The sequence below is a fragment of the Nycticebus coucang genome, chromosome 2 (genome assembly GCF_027406575.1).
Source record: "Nycticebus coucang isolate mNycCou1 chromosome 2, mNycCou1.pri, whole genome shotgun sequence".
Classification (NCBI taxonomy): domain Eukaryota; kingdom Metazoa; phylum Chordata; class Mammalia; order Primates; family Lorisidae; genus Nycticebus; species Nycticebus coucang.
Window position 1 is genome coordinate 73,162,827 of NC_069781.1, and position 27,537 is coordinate 73,190,363.

The 27,537-nt window shown below is 39.1% G+C and overlaps 1 protein-coding gene across 2 annotated transcripts in view; it reads right to left on the bottom strand.

The window, feature by feature from the left end:
- Positions 1-3,300: 3,300 nt before the first annotated feature.
- PDCD1LG2 (programmed cell death 1 ligand 2) overlaps positions 3,301-27,537 on the bottom strand; it is a 90,875-nt gene continuing 66,638 nt past the window's right edge. The window contains exons 7-8 of one of the 2 annotated variants that reach the window (XM_053573356.1): positions 5,412-5,476; positions 3,464-3,520 (exon numbers count right to left, since the gene is read on the bottom strand). In XM_053573356.1, coding sequence (XP_053429331.1) covers positions 5,435-5,476 — 42 coding nt within the window. In that variant the 3' untranslated portion in view covers positions 3,464-3,520; positions 5,412-5,434. Of the gene's footprint in view, positions 3,521-5,411; positions 5,477-27,537 lie in introns of both variants that reach the window. The other variant, XM_053573357.1, reaches the window with a different exon arrangement.

A 27,537-nucleotide genomic window follows, 5' to 3' on the forward strand; every position in this document is an offset into this window, starting at 1 on the left:
CCCCAAGATCCATCAGTGTTCACTATGTGACAGATATCTTTCATTTTTAACATGGAATAGTATTCCATTGTATGTATAGATCACATTTTGTTAATACATTCACCTGCCCATGGATATTTAAGTTGCTTTTACCTTGCTTCTGTCTTTTGGCTATTGTGAATAGTGTTGCTGTGAACATGGGTGAACAAATATCTCTTTGAGACCTTACTTTCTGTTCTTTTGGATATATACACAGAAGTGGAATTGCTGGATCATATAGTACTTCTATTTTTTAATATATATTTTTAGGAACTTACATATGATTTTCCACAATGATTTCACCATTTTTCAATCCCACCGGTAGTGCACAAGGGTTCTAATTTTTCCATTTCCTTGCTAACACTTGTTATTTTTGTTTTTTTAATAGTAACCATCCTAAGGGGAATGAGCGACTATCCCATCGTGGGTTTGATTTGCATTTCTATGATGATTAGTGATACTGAGCATCTTTTCATGTGCTCATTGGCTTGTATATGACCTTAGGAGAAATGTTATTATTGCCTTTGATACACAGTCACATCAGGAATTCTGGACAAAGAGTCAAAGCTCAAGGGCAAATCTTTCAGTATAAGTTTTGGAAAATATATAATAATTTTAAATTTTCTATCAAGTTTGAATATGGTCATTCCTTATAAATGAAGAGTTATAAGAATCTTAAGAGTGTAACATCTTAGAATAGATGTTAAATATTATCTAGTCCAATCTCTTGACTCAACAGGAATGTAAATGGATTTCATAGGGTAAATTTATATATATTTTAGACATAGAAATCATTTCTAAAAACCATTCAGAGTTGGTATAAAAGGAAAATATCTATAAAATTGAACACCCTATTCACTTAATTAAAAGTACTTGAAAATAGATGTGAAAAATGGCTGCCAAATGTCCCCCAAAAGACATTAATTATTGTCCTCATTATTTATTTATTTATTTATTTTGAGACAGAGCCTCAAGCTGTCACCCTGGGTAGAGTGCCATTTCATCACAGCTCACAGCAACCTCCAGCTCCTGGGCTTATGCAATTCTCTTGCCTTGCCCTCCCAAGTAGCTGGAACAACAGGTGCCCACCACAACACAAGGCTATTTTTTGGTTGTAGTTGTCATTGTTGTTTGGCAGGCCCGGGCTGGAGTCGACAGCTCTAGCGTATGTGGCTGGCAGTCTTAGCCACTTGAGCTACAGGTGCTTGAGCCCTTATTCTTTATTTTTAAAAAGATAGTAGAGATATACCTATTAAAATATTTGCAATCATCTCTAGAAAGTATAATTGTGAATAGTTTTTATTTTCTCTTTTATTAGTAGTACTTTCTAATTTTTCTTTTATAATCCAAAAAATATTAAGTACCATTTATAAAATTATGTTAATTCATTATCAAGGAGATCAGTTTTCTCAAAGTATGGCTACTCAGTCACCTGTTTCAGAATTACCTGGAGATACATTTAAAATGCAGCCTCAGGGTGGTTCCTGTGGCTCAAGGAGGAGGGCCCTGACCCCATATGCCAGAGGTGGTGGGTTCAAATCCGGCCCTGGGCTAAAAAAAAAAAAGTTAAAATGCAGCCTCAGGCTTCCTGAATCAGAATTCGTTGATGGCATGGCCAAGAATTAGTGTTTTTAACAAATATCCAGATGATTTTCATGCATATTAATAAGGTTGATAAAGAATTCATTAGCAGTTAAAAGGAAGTGTCTGTTGTGTTTACTTTCTCTTGTATGGTCTGTATTTTTGTTTTTGTCTTTTTTTGGTTTAGCAGGCCCCAGCCAGTTTGAACCTGTCAGGCCCTGTGCACAGGGCTGGTGCTCTAACTATTGAGTTACAGACAGACAGCCATGTATAGTCTGTTCTTAAGTCTCTCAATTCTCCTGTCAGTATATAAACAAGTCAGCACCGGATATCTGGGGGGTGTGGGCCTGATCCTTTCTGCAGCAAATATGAATTTTCTTGATTTCCTAATGAGAGAGCTGTCTGAAGAATGTAACTACTCTGCTATGGAAACCTGATAAGACCAAGTAGTTAAAGTGACCTTGGGTCATTCAATAACATCATCATGGGTAAGTCGAGCCTGGCTACCTGCCACTTGCTGTTCACCTTGGTGCTGCCCTGCTAGCTCTCTAAGCTACCCTTACCAGTTTTTGACCTATAAAGTGGATGTGATAAAAATAGCTATTTTACCAGGTTGTTGTTTTTAAAAAGGCTGGAAACCAGGAGCTCGGATTAATCTGTACCTTTACCAATATATTATAGATTAGTTCCAAGTAAAAACTTGTGTCTAATGATTGGGGCTATTACTTAAATAACAATAACTAGCATTTATTCAGCTCTCATGTTGTGATTGATACTGCTTGAAGCACTTTACATTATTTAATTTTTATACTTTCAACGACTGTATGAGAGATAGATATCCTCATGGGAGGGAAAACACATGGATTTAGCTCAGCCATGCATCTGCTTTACAAAAGGAAGTTGGCCATTGTCTGTATATACTTTGTCATTAAGCCCATGTTCTTCCATGATCAAGTAGATAAAAAAAAAACCATTTACCTGTTAATGCTTGTTACAAATCGGTGAGGAGTTATTCAGTGGTGTGACCCAAATCTCTGGTGAAAACACTCTTTGGCTAAAAGGTGGTGAGCATATTGGGAATCTCCAAGACTCAAGGAATAGGGATTAGGTACTATTCCTGAGATCCTATAAAGATTATCTCAAAACCCTATTATTGCTCATAACTAGCAAGTTTCCTCTTGTGGCTGAAGTATTCAGTAGAAGGAATGCCTACTTAAGGCTTTTCTATCCTCTCTGAGTCTATGGAATTTATAAAAATTTAAAAAAGGCATTTTAAAGTTTGTACATCACAAATCCACTAATAACAGCACCACCCTCCCAGCAAAAGTGTCAAAAAACAACTTATTTCAGAATATTATAACAACCATATGATACATTTTAAATATGACATCTAGTCCCAGGCAAAACTCAGTTAATATAGACATGAAAGTTGAAGATATAAAATCAAAGGCAGTCAGGAATTAAAACGTATAAATGCAAATAGTTAACACTTTACAATACCATTAACCCTAACGAGGCAAGATTTTCCCTATGTCTACGTTATTTCCTGAAAACATATTAGGCATCACTGGAAGTCCAGTTAATCAATGACACCATAGAGTCACAAGTTGAGAACAATCCTTTAAGTGTAGTAAAGTTGGTATAAAACAGCCTTATTCGGTTTAAGTTAGTGTGAAATGTGGTGTATAGTAGTATTTACATTCAGGCTATGGGAAGTCACACATCTTCCAAAATCATATATGTACATTTTGTCTTTCATTCACTTACACTATTTCCTCAAGGTTGTATGTGTAAGTTGTTGGCTTTTCCAGGTTTGCTCTCCTTCCAGCACTACAGCATCTCCTGCACCTGTGTTCTCCTGATTCATAGGTCCAACATCCCTTTCCTCTTTGTCTTAGTTTTGATTCCCCAGAAGCAGACCCTGGAATAAGAATACATATGCAAAGTAGCTCATTTGGGTGCATGAGGAGTAAGACAAGGAGGAAGAGCAATCAATTGAGACAAATTCCTCTGGAGAATTTGGCAGAGTGGTGCAGAAACCATGCCTCTGAGGATTCTACCAGAGAAGCAAAGGTGCTAGGGTTAGTTTATACACCAGCTCTTATCTGTTAAAGGCTGCCCTTTACTAAAGCCATTACATTTCCACATACTTATGCTCACAGTTAGAGCTCTAGCCTTAGAGAAAGCCACAGGCAAGATGGTGTACCTGCTGGCAGTTGGTTAGGCCCAAGGAGACATGGGCGGGGCATCAGCAATATCTGCTCTACTGGCATCTAAGATCCCAATCTAGTACACTAAGACCCATTATCAAATGCCAGGGCTCAGGAAATAAACAAGAAGATCAAAGGCTCTGGAGACTGTCTGTTATCAAACACAGGCTTAAAAATTCCACAGATGATTGTTGTGGGGATTGAACATTGTAATTGAGTAAAAGTACCCAGTGTTGTGACTGGCACATAGTGCATATTTGCAAAAGCGCTAGTTATTATTAACATCTGATTCTCTTGCAAGGCTATGAAACTGAACAAGACCTAACATGTTCTCTGCTCTGTGGACATGTTGCCCAGCAGAGACTCAGAAGTTCCAATCTTGTTCCTGGCCCAGCATCTACACTGGTGTTAGTGAACCAAACTGAAACTTCTGGCTCTCAGTGGCAATAGTCTTGACGACGTGGCCAGATGGAGCCCTGAATGATCATCTGTGGGAGAGAGGGTTGCCTTAAGCTGCATGGAGCTCTACAGAGCCCAGGAGAGTAGATAAATCTCCCAAGGCAAGGAGTAGGTTCTGGGGCAGGCCAGAGGGGCCAACTTACCTGCTTCACATTATTCTCCTACCAAATCACTTAATCTTTAATTTTCTCTTATGTTCATAAGAAAAAATAAAGGAAAAAAACCTAATACTTATCCTTCTCTGTAACAAGTTCCAACACAAAAACATAACTGTCCTTTCAATAAGCAAAGTATTTTTGGAATTCCTTACTTCAAATGAAATTACATGGTTCACATACTTAAGGCATTTTTTTGCCAACTGTTTATCATTCCCAGTCAGTGAAGACCAGACTTTTGGAAAAACTCAAGCTTTCATTAAAGCTTAACCATGCAGGCTATAAAAGCTGGGTGTGTCCACTCAGATTTTGCTTTCTTGCTAAACGTCTCTACTTAACTGACAGCAAGAACAAATTTGGGAAGAGGATGCAAAGCTCATGGAGAGCCCTGTGAAGCCACATAAAAACAACAAGGTAAAACTTGGATCAGAAAATTTATCATATTTTTCAAAAAGCAAAAAACCACAAGTTTTTCAATATTTAATATAATATCTGAAATAAATATATAGGGTGTTTATTTCAGTACAATAGGATATTTTCTAAATCCATCACTGATCATGAAGATTGCAATTGAGATTCTAAATTTTTAAAAATATTTAGACACTGGGTGACCCCTGTGGTTCAGTGAGTAGGACGCCAGCGCCATATACTGAGGGTGGCGGGTTCAAACCTGGCCCCGGCCAAACTGCAACAAAAAAATAGCCAGGCGTTGTAGAGGGCACTTGTAGTCCCAGCTACTCGGGAGGCTGAGGCAAGAGAATTGCCTGAGCCCAAGAGCTGGAAGTTGCTGTGAGCTGTGATGCCACAGCACTCTACCAAGGGTCACAAAGTGAGACTCTGTCTCTAAAAAAAAATGTATATATATATTTAGCCACTAATATTTGTACGCCTCTAATAAAAATGTTGCCTCTCAATAAAAATAAACATTTTTCTTCCAAAGTCAGCCCTGCCAACTTGTAGTAGCTATCGACGGCCAAGATATACATACCTTGACACCTTAAATCCTCAGGTTTAGACCCAAAAGGGTAACAGCAGTTCAAAGCAGCCTATTGTCTGTGGGCAGAATTGTCTTTGCTCAGTTGATGGGTGGTATTAATGGTCACTCCTTTGCACAAGGAAGCTTTGCCTATCTCTTTTCTGAGGTTTCTTCATAATAACCATATCAGAATATAACATAATAAGTACTCATAAAATTGTGGGTTGTAGGGGGCATTTTATTATAAGCTATCTTAGAAATAGAGTCAAAATCAGTAAGAAAAAAAGGGAAATAGATACAAAAGAAATCCTGATACATTTTACTTTGTAAACAACACATCCCTGAAAAAGTTGGCAATGAATCGTATTTTTATATTAAATCATATTTTAAAGTCAATAGTGAAACTCACCACTTCAAGATGTTTGTGACAAATAGTTTTTTGCATGGAAAAAAATTGCATATTTAAGTCACTACCTTCCAATTTGTTATTTTCTGAAGATCGATTTTTTTTTTTTTTTGCAGAGACAGAGTCTCACTGTACCGCCCTCGAGTAGAGTGCCATGACCTCACACGGCTCACAGCAACCTCTAACTCCTGGGCTTACGCGATTCTCTTGCCTTAGCCTCCCAAGCAGCTGGGACTACAGGCGCCCGCCACAATACCCGGCTATTTTTTTGTTGCAGTTTGGCCAGGGCTGGGTTTGAACCCGCCACCCTTGGCATATGGGGCCGGTGCCCTACTCACTGAGCCACAGGCGCCGCCCTGAAGATCGATTTTTATTCACTGAAATGATTTTAAATAATTATTATTGAAAATCTATGGATCGGCACCTGCGGCTCAAGTGGCTAAGGCGCCAGCCACATACATCTGAGCTGAAGGGTTCGAATCCAGCCTGGGCCAGCCAAACAACAATGATGGCTGCAACCAAAAAATAACTGGGTGTTGTGGCAGGCGCCTCTAGTCCCAGCTACTTGGGAGGCAGAGGCAGGAGAGTTGCTTGAGCCCACAAGTTTGAGGTTGCTGTGAGCTGTGATGCTACAGCACTCTACCCAGGGTGACAGCTTGAGGCTCTGTCTCAAAAAAAAAGAAAAAGAAAATCTAAAAGCCACAATAAAACACCTAATATAAAATTGCATTCAAAGCTAATCAATTATTCTTGGCCCAATGTTTTCAGATGGAGAAGAAAAATCAGTTCAACTTTCATATTGCTGTAATGTTCTTGAGATTAGCCAATTCATTCTCAGTCCTTGAACTTTGTTGTATTATTTTATTGCTTAAAATAAATGTATTGACAAAGACTTATCATCCTATCCTTAATACTTCATTTTGGTAATGGATTTAACATTCATCCTGGGTGGGTGGCCAAGAAGAGAGAAATGAAAGTTAGGAAGTTACTTATCCTCTTCTGCAAAAGAGTTTTGTTGTGTTTTTTTTTTTCCTCCCAGATGTGCAGTAACAGAGCAACCTTGGATTATGGTTACCACATTGCTACCAAATTTGGATGGGGCATTGAAAACTTGGCCTTAGATCAAACCCAGCAACTCACATTTAAATAAAATGAACATTTGGATGCTGTGCTTAAATTTAGATAACATTATATTAAAATGATTCTGGGGAAAATCAGTCTTAAGATCACAACTATTTATAGGAGAGGAATTTCCTTTGGAGAATGATAAATTAGAGATGTTATTGCAAAGCTACCTCTTATATGTCATTACTAGAGGCAGCAAGCACAAGTCCATGAGTCAGGAATACTCCAGAGGCATTCTAATTTGCACGAAATGTCTAAATGTGATAGCTATAAAGGTATTCACAATGTTCTAATTCTTACATTTATTGATGGATTCATGGTTTAAAATTTTATAATTCTGGGCTCAGCACCCATAGTTCAGTTGTTAGGGCTCCAGCCACATACACTGGGGCTGGTGGATTTGAAACCAGCCAGTGCCTACTAAACAACAAGGACAACTAAATGACAAAAAACAACAATGACAAAAAAAAAAAAAATAGCTGTGCATTGTGGTGGGTGCCTATAGTCCCAGCTAGGTGGGAGCCTGAAGCAAGAGAATTGCTTAAGCCCCAGTGTTTGAAGTTTCTGTGAGCTGTGATGCTACAGCACTCTACGGAGGGCAACATAGTGAGACTCTGTTTAGAGAAAACAAAAAAATAATAAATAAAATAAAATAAAATTCTGTAATTCTGCCACCCCAGACATATTCATAATTTGCTTCCCTAGAGTCATTGATTGTTCACAATTGCTTATATATCCTTCCAAAGATGTTCAATGCTTTGCAAACATAGATAGCCACATATTTATTCTTCAGCACAAGATGCAATAGAAGCATTCTATAATACTGCATTGGGTCTTTTTCACTACTGAACTGTACATCTTAGAATTGCTCTTTTGTCACAAATATAGATAATGCCTCATTTTGAAAGTGACTGCTCAGCATTCTATTTGATATTATGTGTCATAATTTATTTAACCAGTCCTCTATTAATGAGACATTTTAGTTGTTTCCCATCTTTTGCATTTATGAACAATGCTGTGGTGAACATTTCTTTAGAGGCATTTTTGCCCACACATGTGATTGTGTGGATAGGATAAATTCCTAGTAGTATAATCACTGTGCCAAACAGAATTCACTTCAACACATATTGCAAGATTATCCTCAAATGCCATTACCCCAATTTATACCCTCATTAATACTTAGAGGGCTCATTTTGTTCCACAGCATTACCATACTTTTTGATGTGAATTCAATAACTTAAAAGGAATAGTCTATCATTGTATTACTTTTTTATTGAGAAAAGAGGGGTTCAAAGGAAGAGAAAACATTTGTTTGGGAATGGGGAAATTCTCAGAGGAGGTGGCCCTTACATAGGCCCTGGAAAAATAGGTAGAACTATGACCACTGAGATAGAGGCAAAGGAGCAAGCATTTAAGACAGAAAATGTGGCATGAGCAAACATGCAAGGGGTGAAAATTGCTTTACAAATAACCTAGTTTGTCCAAGGCAGAGCAAGCCCAGCCTGAGTAATAAGGGAAATATACCTAGTAGGCAGCAAGGAATCATTTAAGCAGGGCCTGAAGCCCTGGCTACTCATTACAACCACTAGGAGCTTTCAAAAAAATATATTGACCCAAGTCCCTTCTTACACGGATTAAATTTAAAGTCTCCAGTAGGAGCTTTCTCCCCCAGGGGATATTATTTTGTGTACAGGGTTAAGAATCACTGTACTTAGAACAAATGAACAGAGGAATGACACGCTCAAAACTCAGCTTACAGAAGAGTATAGTCCTAGATCACGTGCTGCTTACCTCTGACTTTAACAGTTTGAAATACAGGAACAAAGATCATAATTACTTAGTTCAAAATTGAATTTAGGTAAATTTTCAATGGTGTTTAAAATGATAGAAAATAGTCTATGTGTCAAAATTATAATTATTTTTTAAGGGATAAGACTGCTTACACACTAGTGATTAGAGACAGAGGCAGCCTGCCCACCCCAGAAATCCCCAAGAAAGAGATAGAACTCAGAACGCGGTGAAGCATCGCCTTGACACTAGATGGAGCCATGGATTGTGATTTTGTGAAAAATCAGTGCTTCAAAGGGATAAAGGTAGAATTTGAAGAGGGGAAAGAGACTCAGAAAATATGTACTCTAATCCCCCATTTATGTTTTACTTTTTAATTTTTTGTGTATGCAAAGTTGTTTACTTTTCAAATAAGTCATTTGCTCATACAGTCCTAAATTTACAAAGTAAAAAGTCTTTGCCGTCTGTGCAGTAGATATTCTCTGTACAGCTTCCATATCTACTCCCACCAGTCTTGTCCCCAAGATGCTCATCTCTAAGGATGCACCAACAGCGTCCTCTGCCCTGTGTTTCTAGCAGGGTTTGCCCACAGGCAAATCTCCAGCATTGGCAAGAGATCCAAGGGCCAGAAGAGAATTGGTTCACGGTATTTATTTCCCCAGCTCTTTCCCTGCTGGACTGTGGGTCAATAGTGGCTGTGTTCATCTAAGAAAGGTTATGCCTTCTGTCCATTACTCCCATTCTATACCTACAGCTGTCTCTGCATTCCTGCAAGCACTTACTCCCCTTATTACTTAGGGCCCTGGTATGGTAAATATTCCCTTCTATAGCTTGCCCAGCTGAAGGTATCACCACCCTTTGCTGGATGTTTTAGTCCTGACCACACCTTTGTATATAATTCTGTCATTAAACTCTTCTCAGCTCTGCCATTTGATTACACATGTATTTCCTAATTGGATTCTAACTAGTACAAGTCTCCATTCTCACTATTGTTCCGTACCCACCCAGTTCTCCTCTTTAAGCAACCAATTCTAAAGGTTTCCTATATTTACACATATATGAGCATAAAGGAATGTATGTGTTCCTCTTGTCTATATGTACTCAAATTGTAGAATATTATTTGCCCAGTTTCGCACTGTGGTTTTATATTTTCCATATAACAATATATCCAAGAGATCACTCCATAGCAGCATATAGGGATTTTCCTTGTTCCTTTTTAAAGATGCATACATCCTATTTTATAGTCATATAATTTCTTTTTAAGCCAGCCTCCTAACAATAGATATTTAGGTTGCTTCCAGTCATCTGCTATTACAAACAGTGCTGTAAGGATTAACCTTGCATGCAGGTCATTTCTCTTCATTTTATGAGGAAAATGAAACAGAAAGAGATTGTGTAAGGTTAATTCTTGGCGGAGCCCATGTCATCCTAGTCATCAATTAGTAGATGAGACAAGAGTGACCTGCACTGTCATCAATTGTGAGACTAAAGTCATCTGAATCTTGTGGAAGATTTTGCCCACAAAATTTACAGCACATTTCCACTCTTCTTAAATGTCTATCCTTATACATTCATTCCTAACATATTAGGCATAAGCATGGACTGTAGAGCCATAAAGCTAAGTTGTAATTCCCACTCCTTACTTATTACCTGTGTGAACTTGAATTTTTGGTGCGTCAGTTGCCTCATCCATAAAATGGTTTTTACCTCATGGTGTTGCTGAGAGCATTAAATGTTCTTCATATATTAATGACCAAATAAGCACTGGCTCTTATTCACAGTGTTATTATTATTCCCTTATCAAATACAACCTGAGAAAGCTAACTGGTGTTTTATCAATAGTTTATTTTTAATGTAAGTAAGATTATCAGATCAAATCTTTTTTATTTCAAAATATTAAGGGGGTAAAAATGTTTTAGGTTGCATGGATCCCTTTTGTAATGCTTGAGTCCCAGTTATAGGTGTGCCCATCACCCAGGTAGTATTCATTGTACCTTTTAGGTAGGTTTTTGCCCTTCCCAGTTCCCTTCTCCCCCTGGTTGATTTTCCCTGAGTTTTACTTTCCTCTCTGCACTTGTGTGCTCTTCCATTAGTTCCAGTTTAATAACGAGTATATTTGGTGTTTGTTTTTCCACTTTACTTAGGAGAATGGCCTCCATTTCCATCCAGATTATTGCCAAAGGTATTAATTCATCTTTTTTTTTTAGACCTGAGTAGTACTGCACGGTATACACAGACCCAGACCACATTTTATTACTACTCATGAATTGATGGGCACATGGGTTGTAATTGTGAATTGTGTTTCACTAAAAATTTGATTACAGGTATTTTTTTGATGAAAAGTCTTCTTTCCCTTTGGGTAGATACCCAACAGTGGGATTGGTGCATCAAATGGTAAGTGTACTTTTAGTTCTTTTGAGGAATCTTTGTACTGTTTCTGTAGGGGTTGTGCTAATTTACAGTCCCACCAGTGGTACATCACTGTTCTTTTCTCTCTGCACTCATGCCAGCGTATATCATTTTTGAACTTTTTTTAATAAAAGCAATTCTAACAGGGGTAAGGTGATATCTCATTGTGGTTTTAATCTGCATTTCCCTGATGGTTAATGATGTTGAGCATTTTTTTCATATGTTTATTTACCATTTGTATTAAGCAAAAAAGAACAAATCTGAAGTAATCACATTACCAGACTTTAAACTATCCTAGACTAGAAGGCTATAATAACTAAAGCAGCATGGTATTGGTACAAAAATAGAGAAATAGACCAATGGAACAAAACAGAGAACCCAGATATAAAACTATCTACCTCCAACCAACTGATCTTTGACAAAGCAGACAATAATGTATACTGGGGAAAAGGAACCCTATTGAATAAATGGTGCTGGGAAAAATGAATAGCCACATGCAGGAAATTAAATAGGACCTCTACCTCTCACCACTCACAAAAATTAATTCAAGATGGATAAAAATCTTAAATCTAAGAAATTAAACCATAAGATATCTAGAGGTAAATGTAGGAAAACCTTTTCTAAATATCAGCCTAGGCAAATAATCCATGACTAAGGCCCCAATTAAAATCATGGCAACAACATAATAAATGGGGTTTAGTTAAACCAAAAAGCTTCTGCATAGCTAAGGAAACAATCGACAAAGCAAATAGACAACCTACAGAATGGAATAAAATTTTTATAAGCTATACATCTGATAAAGAACTAGTATTCAGAATTTACAAGGAACTCAAGCAAAACAGCAATAAAAGACAAAAACAACCCTATTTAAAAGTGGGCAAAACACATTAACAGAAGCTTCTCAACAGATCATTTCTTGAGAGCAAATTAGGGCAGAAAATTAAGGAACTGGATACTTGAAAAAAGTGTTAACCAAGAAGGGAATTTCTGAAGATAACTTTACCCATTTCACAATTTTATTTTGATTCACATGCACTTAAAGCAGTGAGACCCACTAGTCCATCTGTCTGCTAGACATTCTCCCCAGATAACTTACAGTTCCCAAACTGGACTCACTATCTACCATCCACCACCACAAAATCAAACCCTGTCTTTCTCTTGCAGGCCCACGTCACATTCAAGTGTATCAGTTAAAGTATCTCAGAATCATGCTGGATTGGCCTCTTTCATATCCTTCACATCAAATTTGTTATCAAGAGCTGAAAATTAGCCAGGCACGGTGTCACATGCCTGTAATCTTAGCACTCTGGGAGGCTGAGGCAGGAGGATTGCTTGAGCTCAGGAGTATGAAACCAGCCTGAGCAAGAGTAAGATCCATCTCTGTTAAAAATGTAAAAATTTGCAGGGCCTGGTGATGAGGGCTTGGAATCCCAACTACTCAGGAGACTGAGGCAGAAGGATCTCTTGAACTCAGGAGTTTGAAGTTGCTGTGAACTAAGCCATGCAAAGAAAAGAATTGTTGATAGGATGGCCTGAGGGTTTCTTTCTTAACTTTCATCATATCAGTTACACTCCCAGCAGAGAAAATGAAAGCTGATGATCTCTCTACACCCCCAAGTAGCAGAGTTTTTATAATTCATGCTAATTTCTGTAAACTCCTTCTGTAGATGAAACATTCAGTTACCATTGAAGCTGAGGTGAAAGATGCTGTAGTGGGAGCACCTGACCATGTGAAATTGACACCCAGGAAACTTTCTCACCTATGGCTGGTGGCAGTGGAGGGAGGAGGAAGGAAACCCTTCAACAACTTAAGAGACTCTCCATGCTAAATGATCAGGAAAACTCCCTTTCCCCCTCCAGAAACATGAACAGAGTGTTAGTTTCCCCCTGGCCCCTTCAGAGGGAGAGTGAGCAAGGCTTTGTTGGCAAATATCCAGCTTCTCCCATGAATAAGGGAGTTGTTACAGAATATGCTTTCTTTGCTTTTTTGAGACAGAGTCTCAAGCTGTCACCCTGGGTAGAGTGCCGTGGTGTCACACCTCACAGCAACCTCAAACGCTTGGGCATAAGCAATTCTCGTGCCTCAGCCTCCCAAGTAGCTGGGACTACAGGCACCTGCCACAACACCTTGTTATTTATTTATTTGTTGTTGTTGTTGCAGTTGTCATTGTTGTTTTAGCTGGCCTGGGCCGGGTTCAAATCCACCAGTCTTGGTGTATGTGGCCGGCACCCTACCCACTGAGCTATGGGTGCCACCCTACAGAATATACTTTATTGAATTTGGCACTCAATTACTGAAGTAGGCATACTGAGGGAGAGATGAGGGTAATGTAATTTTTCAACTGGGGAAATACATTGCTAGCTGAGACAGTCAAGTATATTAGAGGTGTGAACTCTGGAGACAGACTGCCACGCTCCTATCATGGCTTTGCTACATACTAGCTCTGTGACTTTGGGCAAATTTCTCCCTGTGCCTCATATGTAAAATGGGGACAATAAAACATGTTATCTAGTTCATAGAATGATTAGTTATGAAGTTCAAGCAAGTTAACATTTGTAAAGCACATGAATGGTGCCTGACACATGGGTAAGAAGAACTGTATTAAAAGTGTTAGTTGTTGTTGCAGTTATTTTTACAAGCCAAGGCAAATGTATTAACTCAAACATTTCTAATGCTTGAAATCAAGCTTTGGAACTCAGCTTTAAAGGAATTCTATGCCATACAGTAAGAAGTCCAGCTGCTTATTATGTGGTCATCAGAAAGAGTTAATTAGATCACTGCAGATCCTTCTGAGAACCAGATAAAAATGTTATGAAATAGAAGCTACAAAAGAAGGAAAATGTTATTGGCAAGTCAGAAGAAATGCCTTATAGGGTCTCATAACTGATATTATAAATAATGACATTTCCGATCTCTTTCAAAAGAATGAAACCAAATTGCTTAATAACTAGTATCTCTGACTCCCTGAGTGAATCTGTGTGTGTATGTGCCCACCAGCGTCTAAGAAGGCACTTGCAGCTTTCTTCCAAGGCAGAGAGACAGCAAACAAGTACATCAAAACCTTTTCAACCTGTTTGAAAAAGTAAATCATATGAAAGATCATGAAATTTGAACTCTCATCCCTCTCATCCACTGGAAGTAATTGTTAATATTCACATATTTTCTTAACTCCTTATTTTGAAATGTAAGGTTTCTGGATTATTTTGTTTATATCATTCCACTGACCTTCGGAGTGAAGAGTATAGCCTACATTTGGTTCACTTAGTGAATATATGAAGAAAGAATATATGAAGAAAGCTTTTTGAGTGTTGATTTTCTCTGTAACTTGAAAAGCTACAGCAAGATCTTTGTAAAGTTGTGACTAGTTGGTAGCACTTGGAGGGATCCTTCTTTTTTTTTTTTTTTTGCAGTTTTTGGCTGGGGCTGGGTTTTAACCCACCACCTCCGGCATATGGGGCTGGCGCCCTACTCCTTTGAGCCACAGGCGCCACCCGGGATCTGTCTTTTTTGAAATCTCTTTTGCTTGTGAAAGGCATTGTGAATAATTAAAATCTTTTCAAAAATTAATATGTTATTTGGCTTTTTTTTTTTTTTCGAGACAAAGTCTCACTTTGTCACCTTTGTTAGAGTGCTATGACGTCACAGCTCACAGTAACCTCAAAATCTTAGGCTCAAGCGGTCTTGTTGTCTCAGTCTCTGAGTAGCCGGGACTATAGTTGCCCACCAAAGCACCCTGCTAGTTTTTTTAGTAGAGAGAACTCCTGAGCTCAGGCAATCCACCCATCTCAGCCTCCCAGAGTGCTAGGATTACAGGCACGAGCCATCACACCCAGGAATTATTTGGCTTATTTTCTTAATTAAAAAAAAAAAAGAAATTAACTAGCTTGACTGTCCTTCTAGAAATGACCCATAGAATAATTGTCTTAAGAAGAAACCTTACATCCAGTTCTTGACACCAGCACTGGTTCTTAGTTCATCACCAGTATTACATTGCACAATGGTAATGTGTCAGAAAGACCTTAATCTCTACTTTTTTCAATAAAGATTCTTTATCACCCTGATCACAAGCCTGGTCTGACATAAGTAGACTAGAAAGTCCCTTAAATGAAAAGGTTCAAGGCACCAGGTCCAAAGTCTGTCAGACAGCTTCCCGACTGGTGCACTGGGCCTGAGGTCATGGAGATCTGGGATTAAACTCTGGAAAAAGAAAAATGGGAATTTGAATATTTCCCCATGCTTTTCTTTCTCAGCATGACAGTGTGTTAACTTAGGTTTTGTTTTGTCTCTGTATGGGAATGTATTGATTTAGGTTTTGTTTTGAATAACCTTTTGTTCTGAAGTCACATGATAACATACTATATGCAAGATTCTTAGTTCCTCTTACTGAAAAACTATAGTTGTGTCTTCAGAAATGACGGTAATGAGAACAAGATGATGTAAGAAGGCAAAGCCCAAGTTGGGGTTTCGCAAAATACTAACACGTTTTTCAGAGGAATCTCTTTCACAGTCCCACAGTGAAATTCTGGATATTTTGGACAAGGATTATTAGCCCTGTGCACTTTCTTATTTTGTCAGCATCATTGACAGCTGTAAACTCCCTGCAAATCCAGTAACTGTTGCTTTCACAGAGCATCGCACAGTCCCAGGAAGACACAAGTGGCTAAATCTTGGTCGCAACCTCTGAAAGCTTCATGGAAACAGTTTCTCAACTCTGGCAAAGCACATCAAATAAGCTCCATTTGAAAGATTGTGTCAAGGTGCTTATTCAGCTGGGCTGTGGCTCTCTTGACAAAGCCAAGGATTTTTGCTGTTGGGGAATTTCATTTACCATAATCTGACACATTCTTGGTATTGTCTCCAAATTCAACCTAAAAAAAACACTGTTTTACTTTACCCACAACACTTCTTTAACAAAATGTGTGGTGTTATTACACACCAACAACCATTTTTTCAACTCTCTAGACACCAACTGGGTCTCCTACAACTCAATTAACTTCTGACATTGTCTACCTGGGATTGAGACCAGAGTCCACAGGTTAAGAGCTCAGTGATACATGATTACCTCCCATCAGAGGCCAATCTCAAATAGTGAGTTCTCAGGTTACCCACACTTAGCATAAGGTCTGGAAATGTCCCAAGCACAGATTTTGTCCCTGTAGATTTGGGGTGCATCTCCCGCCCACGGTGTGCATGTGTTCACCAACTAAAAAGCTCTCCAAGCCCCATAGTTTAGGGATTTCTATGGAGGCTTCATCGTAGTAAGATAGATTATTAGCCCAATTTCAGCCTCCTCCCTTCCTCAGAGGTTGGGCTGGGTGGGGCTGAAAGTTCAAGTTACTAATCATGGCTTGGTCTTTTCTGACATCCTGAAGCTGTCCAGGAACTTACCAAGAGTCACTTCATTAGAACAAAAGCTGCTCCTATACTCAGGAAATTATAAGGGATTTAGGAGTTCTATGTAAGATGTTCCTATCATTTCTAACATTCAGGAAATTATAAGGGTTTTAGGAATGCTGTGTCAGGAACCCGGGGCAGAAACCAAATATGTATTTCTTATTATGTCACATAGCCCCTCTAGATAAATTCATGGTTTTGTCATCATCAGCTCTTGTTCCTTGTTCTCAGGATGTTTTCGCTGTAGAACTCCTGCTTTCAGTATCCTCTGAGTCCTATGACCAATATAATATCCTTAAAGTTGCTTTCATCTTCCCCCAGATCTGAAGAGACATGAAAATTTGGTGTCAATTCTGGCAGCTTATTTCTATACTGGGTCTGATTTTTCCAAAGATGCTAACATGTAGCCTTCATACTTCTTTTCACTGATACCCATTGTAATTCTTTTAACAAAATAGAGCTGTCCATGCTGGGCACAGTAGCTCACACCTGTAATCCTAGCGCTCTGGGAGACTGACGCTGGTGGATTGCTTGAGTTTAGGAGTTTGAGAATAGCCTGAGCGAGAGTGAGACTTTGTCTCTACTAAAAATAGAAAAAACTAGCCGGGCATTGTGGCATGTGCCTATAGTCCCAGCTACTCTGAAGGCTGAGGCAAGAAGATTGCTTAAGCCCAAGAGTTTGAGGTTGCTGTGAGCTACAATGCCATGGTAGTCTACTCAGGGCAAAAGAGTGAGGCTCTATATCAAAAGGAAAAAAAATAAGGCTGTTGGGACTTTGCCTTTCAGCAGTACATTAGCCGATCCCTGGCCTCTTTTTTACACTTCACTTGACATTTCTTAAGCCCAAATGAAATTATTTTCTGTGCATTCCTCTTAGTAGCTCTCTATTTCTTTCTCTTATCACTTATTCATTCAACAAACAGTTTATTGAATACTTCATTGTGACAGGCACTGTAGTAGGAGTTAGAAATGTAAAAATGAATGAAACTTGATTTCCTCCTCAAAGACCTCATATTTGGTGGAAAAGATAGATGACTAGCCCATATGGTGACCTTGTGTGATTTGGAAATCACCCCTTCCTCCTGATAGGGGCAGCTCCACACCAGGGCTCAAGATTGGCAAGTGGAGAACAGGGTGGATTTCAACTCCTTCTTGCCTCCTGGCCAGGGCCATTTGTCTAGGGGGTAACATGAGGAACCCTATGCTATGGCCCAGACGTGTAAACAGCATGTTACCGTACAGAGTACAAAAGAGAGAAAGCCTAACCACTTGGTAGGATGGAGAGGCAGGGAAGTTTTCATGGCAGAGGTTACACTTGAGCTGAGAGATGAAGGTGCTCGCCCAGTGAAGGGGGGAGAGGAGTGGAGGGCAGAAGGAAGACATTCAAATGTGCAAGATCATGGATTGTATGGGGTTCTGCAAGTCACTGATGATGGCCAGAGTGCCATCCTTAGAGTGGAGGGATGAGCGTGGGAGAAACGTGGCAAGAATTGAAATTGGCAGGCACTGTGGCAATGATTTAGGACCTAGACTCTAGGTCCTTTCTGTTCAAAGTGCCATCGCCCTCAGCTTCAGCACCACCAAGCAACTTATTAGAATTAAACCTGCATTTTAATAAGATCTCTGGGTGATCTGTTGTGTGTGCATTAAAGCGCTGGTTTACGTGAGAGCCAATAAGAGCCAAAGGTTAGTTCTGACGAAACTCTTTAGATAAAGCCAAACACTGTACTTCCCTTTGTACTTTCATAGTTCTACTGGGTGCCTCAGTGATATCAGCTATAATTCCCAGTTTATGAAGAACAGAGACATGAAGAATTTAATTTGCCCATAATACCAGTAAATTAAAACAGAGGAACAGGATTTAAGCTGTCCAACTTCCCTTTCCTTTTCTGTCTTTTCTCTTACTACCCAGGCTTGCTCTGAATGTCCACCTGGGAGGTGTATGCAGCACTCCTAGTCCAGCAATCACTAAGGGTGGGAGCCAAAATGGTCAAGAAGCCTTTAGCGTGGAGGTAATGTCTCACGATCACCCTGCAGCAGCTGGGGGAAAATGGAAACAACCTTAAGAAAGATCCTAGGAAGAAAGAACGATGAATGTCATCTCTACCCAGCCTAGTTTTACTCTCATCTCTTACGCTTTTTTCCTTCTGTTCATTCATTAATCCAACCATTTAATTGTATAATGTGTATATTAAGCATCCACTGTTTTCCAGGCACTGATATCTGCATTTTCCTAGTAACTACAGGGCTTTCTACAAACTTTCTGGTCTTCCAAGAGACTCTGGCCCTTTCCCGAAGTTCCTACAAGCCACTCTCTTTCCTATACTAGATATTCTCCCTTCCTGACTCCAGTAGGTTCATTGGAACATAAGAATAGATGAAGTTGGAAGGCTAGAGTTTCTGTTCTCTGCTCAGCCCTGTGTACATGGGCTTCTCTGAGTCTTTTTCTCCAAGGAGAATATTAAGGGAAAAAAATTAATCCAGGTTCAGGTGGGGCTTCAGCATCTGTAGAAGACCATTACTGGACTTGACTGAGTGAGGGACTGGCTCTGGTTTGGGTGGGTCACTAAGGTCAGAGGTCAGGTGTATCCCTGCAAACCACTGACTGATTTCCCTCAAAACAAGGTTAGGTTGAAGAATAAATTTGACGTGCACAAAGGAGAACTTTGGGGGAGAGGAAGCAAAAGAGAAATAACACTATTACCTCTATCAGTTTCTGGAAAATCAGCACAGAAAACCCAGGATGCTGTAATTCTATCATCATTTGAAGATAGAAAAGCATGTTACTACATGACAAAGGAAATGTATAGAGGAGAGATGTGGTGGTATCTGGTTTATTTTTAAATCAAACTTTACAATGAGATTATACAAAAAACAATTTGAATGCTGACCACAACTTGGTAGCTCTGCTGCTGTGTCCTCTCTCTAGTTTGTTCCCACTGGTATCAGTTCTTCTAAAAGTGTGGATGCAAAATCAGGGAAAGGGGAAAATTAGAGAAGAAACATGCAAATATTGAAGTTTTACACTAGTGTTATCCGAGGCAACTTTAATCTTTAAGATGATAAAAAAATAACAATCTTACTCAGATTACACAACAATCATTGGAGAGAAATCTATATCTCCAAATCTCTCTCATTTCCTTTAGAAAGTCTCTAGTAATTAAAGATGTCTTTAAACAAGCCTGGGGGTTACTTGAGTTAAACAAACAAACAAAAAAAAAGACAGAGGAAAGAAATAATTTGCAATTAATTGATAACTGGAGACCACGTTGAGGTTCAAGTGATTAAATTTACTTTGCAAGTAACTCATGGTAAGCCTGTTGTAACTGAAAGTGAAACAGCATCAGTGTTTGTGAAAGGGTGATGTGTGTTTTTGTGCTCCTCCACAAGCTGTTTCTGGTCTGTAAAGGTTTTAAGTACAGAAACTGAGGGTGTTTAGAAACGTTTTGAGCAATTTAACAGAGTAATTTCATATCTGTTGAATCTAATGATTAAAAAGATTAAGGTTTCTATTTGATATGCCTTTGCTTATTTCATTTTTTCTGCTAAGTTTTTTGTTTTGTTTTGTTTTTGAGACAGAGTCTCAATCTCTTGCCCTGGGTAGTGTGTCATGGCATCAGCATAGTTCACAGCAACTTCAATTTCTTGGGCTCAGGCAATTCTCTTGCCTCAGCTTTCTGAGTAGCTGGGACTACAGGTGTCAGCCACAGTGCCTGGCTAGTTTTTTATTTTATTTTTTATTTTTTTTGGTCTCACTCTTGCTTAGGTGCCGCACCCCCGGCATCTGGCCGTGGTGGGATGGTTCTGTTCGCGTTGTAAAGTACGTGGTTAGGTGGTCTGTGCTCCCCGGAGCGTTACTCCCAGTCCCCCTGGCTTGCGACAGCAGCGCATAAGTTGCCTAGCATGCCTTTTAGTGAACGTAAGAAGTCATGAGGTGCGGCATAAAAGTCTAAGAAACCTTTACCCTGAAACTTGTTTGTTCAGTTGAATGACTGATTATTGCCTGATTGTTTTGAGAAACTAAGAATAAACACAGTGACTTACTGATCCACAATTAAACACAGCAAGAATGGCTGTGCCGAACTCAGTGGCTCCAAGTAAGCCTGGTCAACAGCACGTTCCTACCATAAATGTCAGTGACTTGAGACAATGCAGACACGGCAAACAAAATGTTCCATTACAATATGCATACCCACCATCCACGATGCCTCTCACAGGAAAACTTTTCTCTAACACAACATGCATTATCACCATCTGCAATAAAATTTTACTTAGAAAAACATCTTACTTCACTAATTTTCATATGTAACACAAATCAATAGAGTAGTTTAATGTTTAACAAGCAATTAACTATGAATCAAAATATAGTTACTAATTAGAGTAAAAATATATAGAAGTAGTCAAGCATTATACATAAAAGAATATGTTCAGCTGTTTTTAAAAGAGATCATAAGAAACTGAGATCAATTACAGAACTAAGAGAAGTCACAAATCTTGACATTCCTAGATAAGGGGAAGCAACCAGGTGTTACTAATGAAACCACTTCTCTAGAACAAAAACCTTGAAAAAAATAAACCACCTCCCTCCAAAAAGAAAAACCTTGAAAATATATAGTGCATGATAAACCACATATGGAGACACAAAAATAATTTACAAGCATAAACAAAATAATGATTACATTGTTTTAACCCTGGAAAGAAAATGTATAAATACCATGCTTAAAAAAGTAAAGTCACAGCTGCTTTCTTCATCACTCGGTGTGTAGCAGTCTGTCATTTTTCATCCTGCGTCGACCTTTCAATCCACCTGTAACGTTCACCCTGAACACCCTCGGACTGAGGCCCATCGACTGGCGGTCCGCGGCAGCTGGCGCCCGAACAGGGACTTGAAGGACAGGTGATCTTTCTTTTTCTTTCTTTCTCTCTCTTTTCAGGTTGAAGGCGACTCTCACCAGGGAGCTGCAGTCCCGCCGGTAAAGGCTGACCGGTTAAGTGTGAGTAATCAACAGGTACCATGAGGCACGCATTGATCAAAGAGGAACGTATATTCAGTGTCATGTTACAACATTTGTTAGTTAAAAATGGGTTCAATGTGTCCCTCAAACGGTTGGAGGAGCTTATACATTTTCTTATTAAACAAGGTGCGGAGGAGCCGTACCAAGACTTTATTTCAAGGCTGGAAGAAGCCATTAACAGAATGCTCCCCCCGTCTGAGGGCACATCACTGTTACTCAAACAGTTAGAAGCATGCATGGATGCCTCACCAGCTATAGCCCAGGGTATGGCTTATGCTGCAGCAATGCAAGGGCAGAAATTTAGCTCATATGTGAAAAACTCCTTCAATAAAGGAGGCAAGGGGCCAACAACTCCTACTAACACTTGCTACAATTGTGGCAAGCCAGGACATATGCAGAAGGACTGTAAACAGTCCCATGCCAATAAGCCGAGGGGGGAACCACCCGACTTATGCCCTCGCTGTAAGAAGGACAGACATTGGAGAAATGAATGCAAATCAAAATTTCATAAGGATGGAACCCCCTTGAATGACAAGGGAGACACTGATCCTGAGGATCAGGACGTACGGAGATCAAAAAACTAGTAAAAGGGGCATTCTCCCAGCCCAGGCCCCAAGGGAGAGCAGGCTGTAGCTTGTAAAACACAGCCCTCATCTACTTTAAATCCTCAAGCCCCTGAATTTACTATTCATGACCTTTCACGGGGCACACCTGAGAGTGCAGGTTTAAATTTAGCAAGTAAAAAGAATGTCTTATTATCCAAATGGGACGATGTTACTTTAATCCCCACTGCAGTAAAAGGGCAACTCTTGCCGGGGACAGTTGAAATTATAATTGATAAAAGTTCAAATTATACTAAAAACTTTAAAGTTATTCCAGGAGTAGTTAACTCAGATTCAGAAAAGACAACGCAGAAGAAGACGCCAGCGGCTGCTACAAGATCTCACCCACCGCTTAGAGAAAATGAAAGTACACTCGCCGATAGCAAACAAAACCACAGGACACATTTCCACTGACTCCAAGACGGCTGAAAAGACCCAGCGGGGAAGGAAGCTGAGGGCCCCCCTGCCCTTCGTGGGGCGGGCCTGCCTCCCAAGTGTTACAGCCCCCAGACAGCAGCACTGACGAAATCCCAAGGGTGAGGTTTAGAACCTTTATTATTGGCTCTTTGCCACTAGTAATTTATATAAATAAGAAAAATATTTTTACAAACTGAATCTTTGTCAACAGATAAAATTCTTGTCTTTTAAACCTTCTAATTATCAGTTTAACTGAGTGAATAAGTAACTTCATGGTAAACTGGAATCCTGTTTGGTGGAAAGTGAGTTTTTGAGAGTAAGAAAAATTAAGCAGAAAAGAGAATGACATTGTGTAAAGAAAGAATCTTGTGTAATAAATTTTATCCTGAAACAGAATAGTTATGTAAGAAAGTAAAAGGCAGAACAAAAGTTCAAGAAAGTTTAGAATGTTTGTAGATGGTCTGTGCAGGTTAAATGAAACTCATAAAAGAAAATTTGTGAAAGAATTTACATGTGATCCAGTTAACTATGTATTTCCTTTAAAATCTTTTAACTTGTAAAAATAACCAATTGTATTGCTTCTTCTGATATATTTCATGTAAATAATAGATCGCTGAATGTTATGTTAATTATAAAAAAAACCTTCTTATGTACTTCTACCTGTAGACTTGCAAGATGATCCATGGTATGATAATTCTACCTTACAAGTCCTACACACTGTTAATGAATTAATTAGACCTAAGAGATTTATAACAGCATTAATTTTAGGAATTTTAGCTTTAATTTCTATAGTCACTACATTTGCAGTGACTACAACTACCTTGGTACAAGAAATACATACGGCTCACTTTGTCAACTCTTTAAACAACAACATTACTTTGGCCTTAATGACACAGGCCAGCATAGATAATAAACTTGAAGCAAAATTAAATATTTTGGAAGAAATAGTATTAACTTTAGGACAAGATATTAAGTTCATACAACATAAACTACAAACTAAGTGTCACTCAGCCTTTCAAGCTATCTGTGTTACACCTTTACCTTACAATCTTTCTACATCATGAGAGAAAACAAAGGCACATTTACAGGGTGTATGGAAAGACAATGACATAACACATGATTTACACACCCTTCAAAAAGATATCACGGCCATAAGTAAAGCTCATCTACCTATTACGTCCCTGGATGCATTAGCTCAATCACTGACTAATAATCTTAAAGCCTTAAATCCTGTAACCTAAATTCAGTACATTATGTTTATTGTCATTATTGGATGCCTGATATTCTGTGTTGTCTTACTGTTACCATGTCTCCTTCGTTGTGTCTTTTCCTCCTTAAAGGCTGTTCGCCAAAACCTCTTTAAACTACGTTTCATTAACAAAAAAGGGGGAAATGCCGCACCCCCGGCATCTGGCCGTGGTGGGATGGCTCTGTCCGCGTTGTAAAGTACGTGGTTAGGCGGTCTGTGCTCCCCGGAGCGTTACTCCCAGTCCCCCTGGCTTGCGACAGCAGCGCATAAGTTGCCTAGCATGCCTTTTAGTGAACGTAAGAAGTCATGAGGTGCGGCATAAAAGCCTAAGAAACCTTTACCCTGAAACCTGTCTGTTCAGTTGAATGACTGATTATTGCCTGATTGTTTTGAGAAACTAAGAATAAACACAGTGACTTACTGATCCACAATTAAACACAGCAAGAATGGCTGTGCCGAACTCAGTGGCTCCAAGTAAGCCTGGTCAACAGCACGTCCCTACCATAAATGTCAGTGACTTGAGACAATGCAGACACGGCAAACAAAATGTTCCATCACAATATGCACACCCACCATCCACGATGCCTCTCACAGGAAAACTTTTCTCTAACACAACATGCATTATCACCATCTGCAATAAAACTTTACTTAGAAAAACATCTTACTTCACTAATTTTCATATGTAACACAAATCAATAGAGTAGTTTAATGTTTAACAAGCAATTAACTATGAATCAAAATATAGTTACTAATTAGAGTAAAAATATATAGAAGTAGTCAAGCATTATACATAAAAGAATATGTTCAGCTGTTTTTAAAAGAGATCATAAGAAACTGAGACCAATTACAGAACTAAGAGAAGTCACAAATCTTGACATTCCTAGATAAGGGGAAGCAACCAGGTGTTACTAATGAAACCACTTCCCTAGAACAAAAACCTTGAAAAAAATAAACCACCTCCCTCCAAAAAGAAAAACCTTGAAAATATATAGTGCATGATAAACCACATATGGAGACACAAAAATAATTGGAGACACAAAAATAATTTACAAGCATAAACAAAATAATGATTACATTGTTTTAACCCTGGAAAGAAAATGTATAAATACCATGCTTAAAAAAGTAAAGTCACAGCTGCTTTCTTCATCACTCGGTGTGTAGCAGTCTGTCATTTTTCATCCTGCGTCGACCTTTCAATCCACCTGTAACGTTCACCCTGAACACCCTCGGACTGAGGCCCATCGACTGGCGGTCCGCGGCACTTAGGCAGGTCTCAAACTCTTGAGCTCAAGCAATCTTTCCACCTCAGCCTCCTGGAGTGCTGAGATTATAGTTATGAGGCACTGGGTCTGGCCTCTGCTGAGTTACTTTTATTATAGTTTATAAAATTCTATGTAGTATTGAAGACTGGAAAAACAAAATAACAAGTCTTTGCCACAGTGTGTTTCAGAAGCCCTGGTGTAGATTGTGTTGATAGCAGGGTTTGCTCTCAGGACTATGTCATTGTATAACACTAGGGGACACCATCTGCATGGTTACCACAGCCAGTGATTCAGGAGAGGGCTGTGAGTTATTCACCTGTGGGCCACAGGTGTACCTTAGTATGTAAACATGATTTTGGATGGGTGGGAACTATTCTGTAAGCTTAAACTGTTGGGCCCAGGTGTTTGAAACCTCAGACCTGTGTTAACGTAGGCAACTTTTTATTCCTCAGGATGGATAGAAATTGTCCCTGCTATTCCTATCATCCAAGGTTTAGCCATTTTTGCCAAGATTTAGCTGAAGCTGCCTTTCACGTCTTCCTTTTCCTTTGTGGCAGTTTCCTCAGTGGAGAAAAAGTGTTTGCACCTGACCCCCTGATTCAGGAAGGTCCGGTTTCAATTACAACTGGAGGTCAGTGTCCACAGATAGGCAGTGGCTTAACATTTGCTTAGAAATAGTAAGCATTTCTCCCAAAACATTTTTCTTCTTAATTATGTTTTTGCTTAGGTGAATCCTAAAAATACATTCTTCTTTGTGGTATGGTGAAAGAATTTAGGAGTTAGATAAAACTGTATTTACCTGTTATCTTGTGTTATTTCAACGTAGGACTCTTAGCTTTCATTTCTCATCAGTGAAAAGGAGATAATCCTACCTATCTTGCCAAGTTATTGTAAGGGGTTAAATAAAATAATTAATGCAGAATACCCCACACAATATTTAGCATAGCACACTTCTATGTGTTAATTTCTTTGTCACTTTCATTTGGGCAAAAGGGCCCAAGAGAGCTAGAGAGAAATATGAATTGGAAATAGGGAAGGCAAAGAGAGGCATGAAAGGACACAGCCTCGGATTGGCAGTCTGAAGTCCATTCAAGTCAGCATTCAGGACACTATGCTCTGGCATGTGTAAAACTTGAGTTTTTATTGTGCAGTGGCTTGATATCACCTAGCCAGTTTGTGAAGATCATTCAAAACATCCACAAAGACCATGTATAATAGAGGTGACTGGGTTTCTCCAGCCTTCAAGAGGCCAAACTTCCAATTAATGCCCAGATATCTCTGAACCTCATCTCCTTATGTAAAAAGCCCAGTCTCTGACTTCTTCTTCTAAGAATTTCTGGAAATTCCCAGGAATTTTTATCACTAACTGCCTGGGGCCCCTTTAGGAGTCTATCTTATAATTCCCCCAAACAGAGAATGGATTGGACATTTAACAAAATTTCACTGAAGGACATGTGGGAGTAATGGAGAGAAATAACCATGCAGAAAACAAAAATACTAAATCGGGCCCTCCAGAACTTCCCTTACCATTATCTTGTAGGAGAAGTACCTCCCTTTCAGCCACTACCCCTCTATCCTGTAGTAGTGACCTTTGTTTCTACAGACGAGAGGCCATTGATCATGCCTCCCCTTCCCAGGGCCCAAGGAAAAAAGTATGAGGGCTGCAATTCTACTCACAGTAGAGATAACATTTTTAATAATCAGTGCCTTTGTGTATAGTTCTTTGTGTGTTGAATGCAGTAGGTGCTCATTAAATACTTGTAGAATGAATGAATAAGTGGTTTTCTCTTTCTCATTCCAGATGAAAATCTTGGATTTACATTTTTGGAAATAGCAGCTCTTCTCTGCCCTCCCACCCAACTACTTAATTTTAACCATTAAGATTTCATGAAATATTTAGCACCAGTCTAAACTGATGTACCTCATTATATAGGGCATTTATTGTTGAAAGGATATTTCTGAGAATCCCAGAATTTTCACTTTTGCATAAGGCTGGCTGAGCAGACTCTGTTATCCTACAATATAGTTTATAAAACAAATGATTATATACTAGTAGCTAATTGTTCATTATGATCTGGATAAATGGCAATATACTAATCGTGATAGTTTCTTTAGTACATTATCTAATCCTATCAGTAGCACTGTCAAGTAAGACATTATTTTATATAACAGAAAACTAAAGTTCAGAGAGAGAATGCCATGTCCATATGGCTATATATCTGGTGAGTAGCAGACTGGAATTCAACTCATGCCTGAACTCAAAATTCTCAATTTAGGTGGGAAAGGGTCACATGATACTCAACTGGGAGGCTTTATGAAATTGCTTCCCACTTCCCACTATTCCACCCATAATATTCTAATATGTACACCTAATGGTTACAAATCTTTGCAGAAGTCATCCATTGTTATGGATTAGGAGAGTATGGAATTATCCTCCAGTATTTGGGGGTACAAAGTCTGAGAACCACCA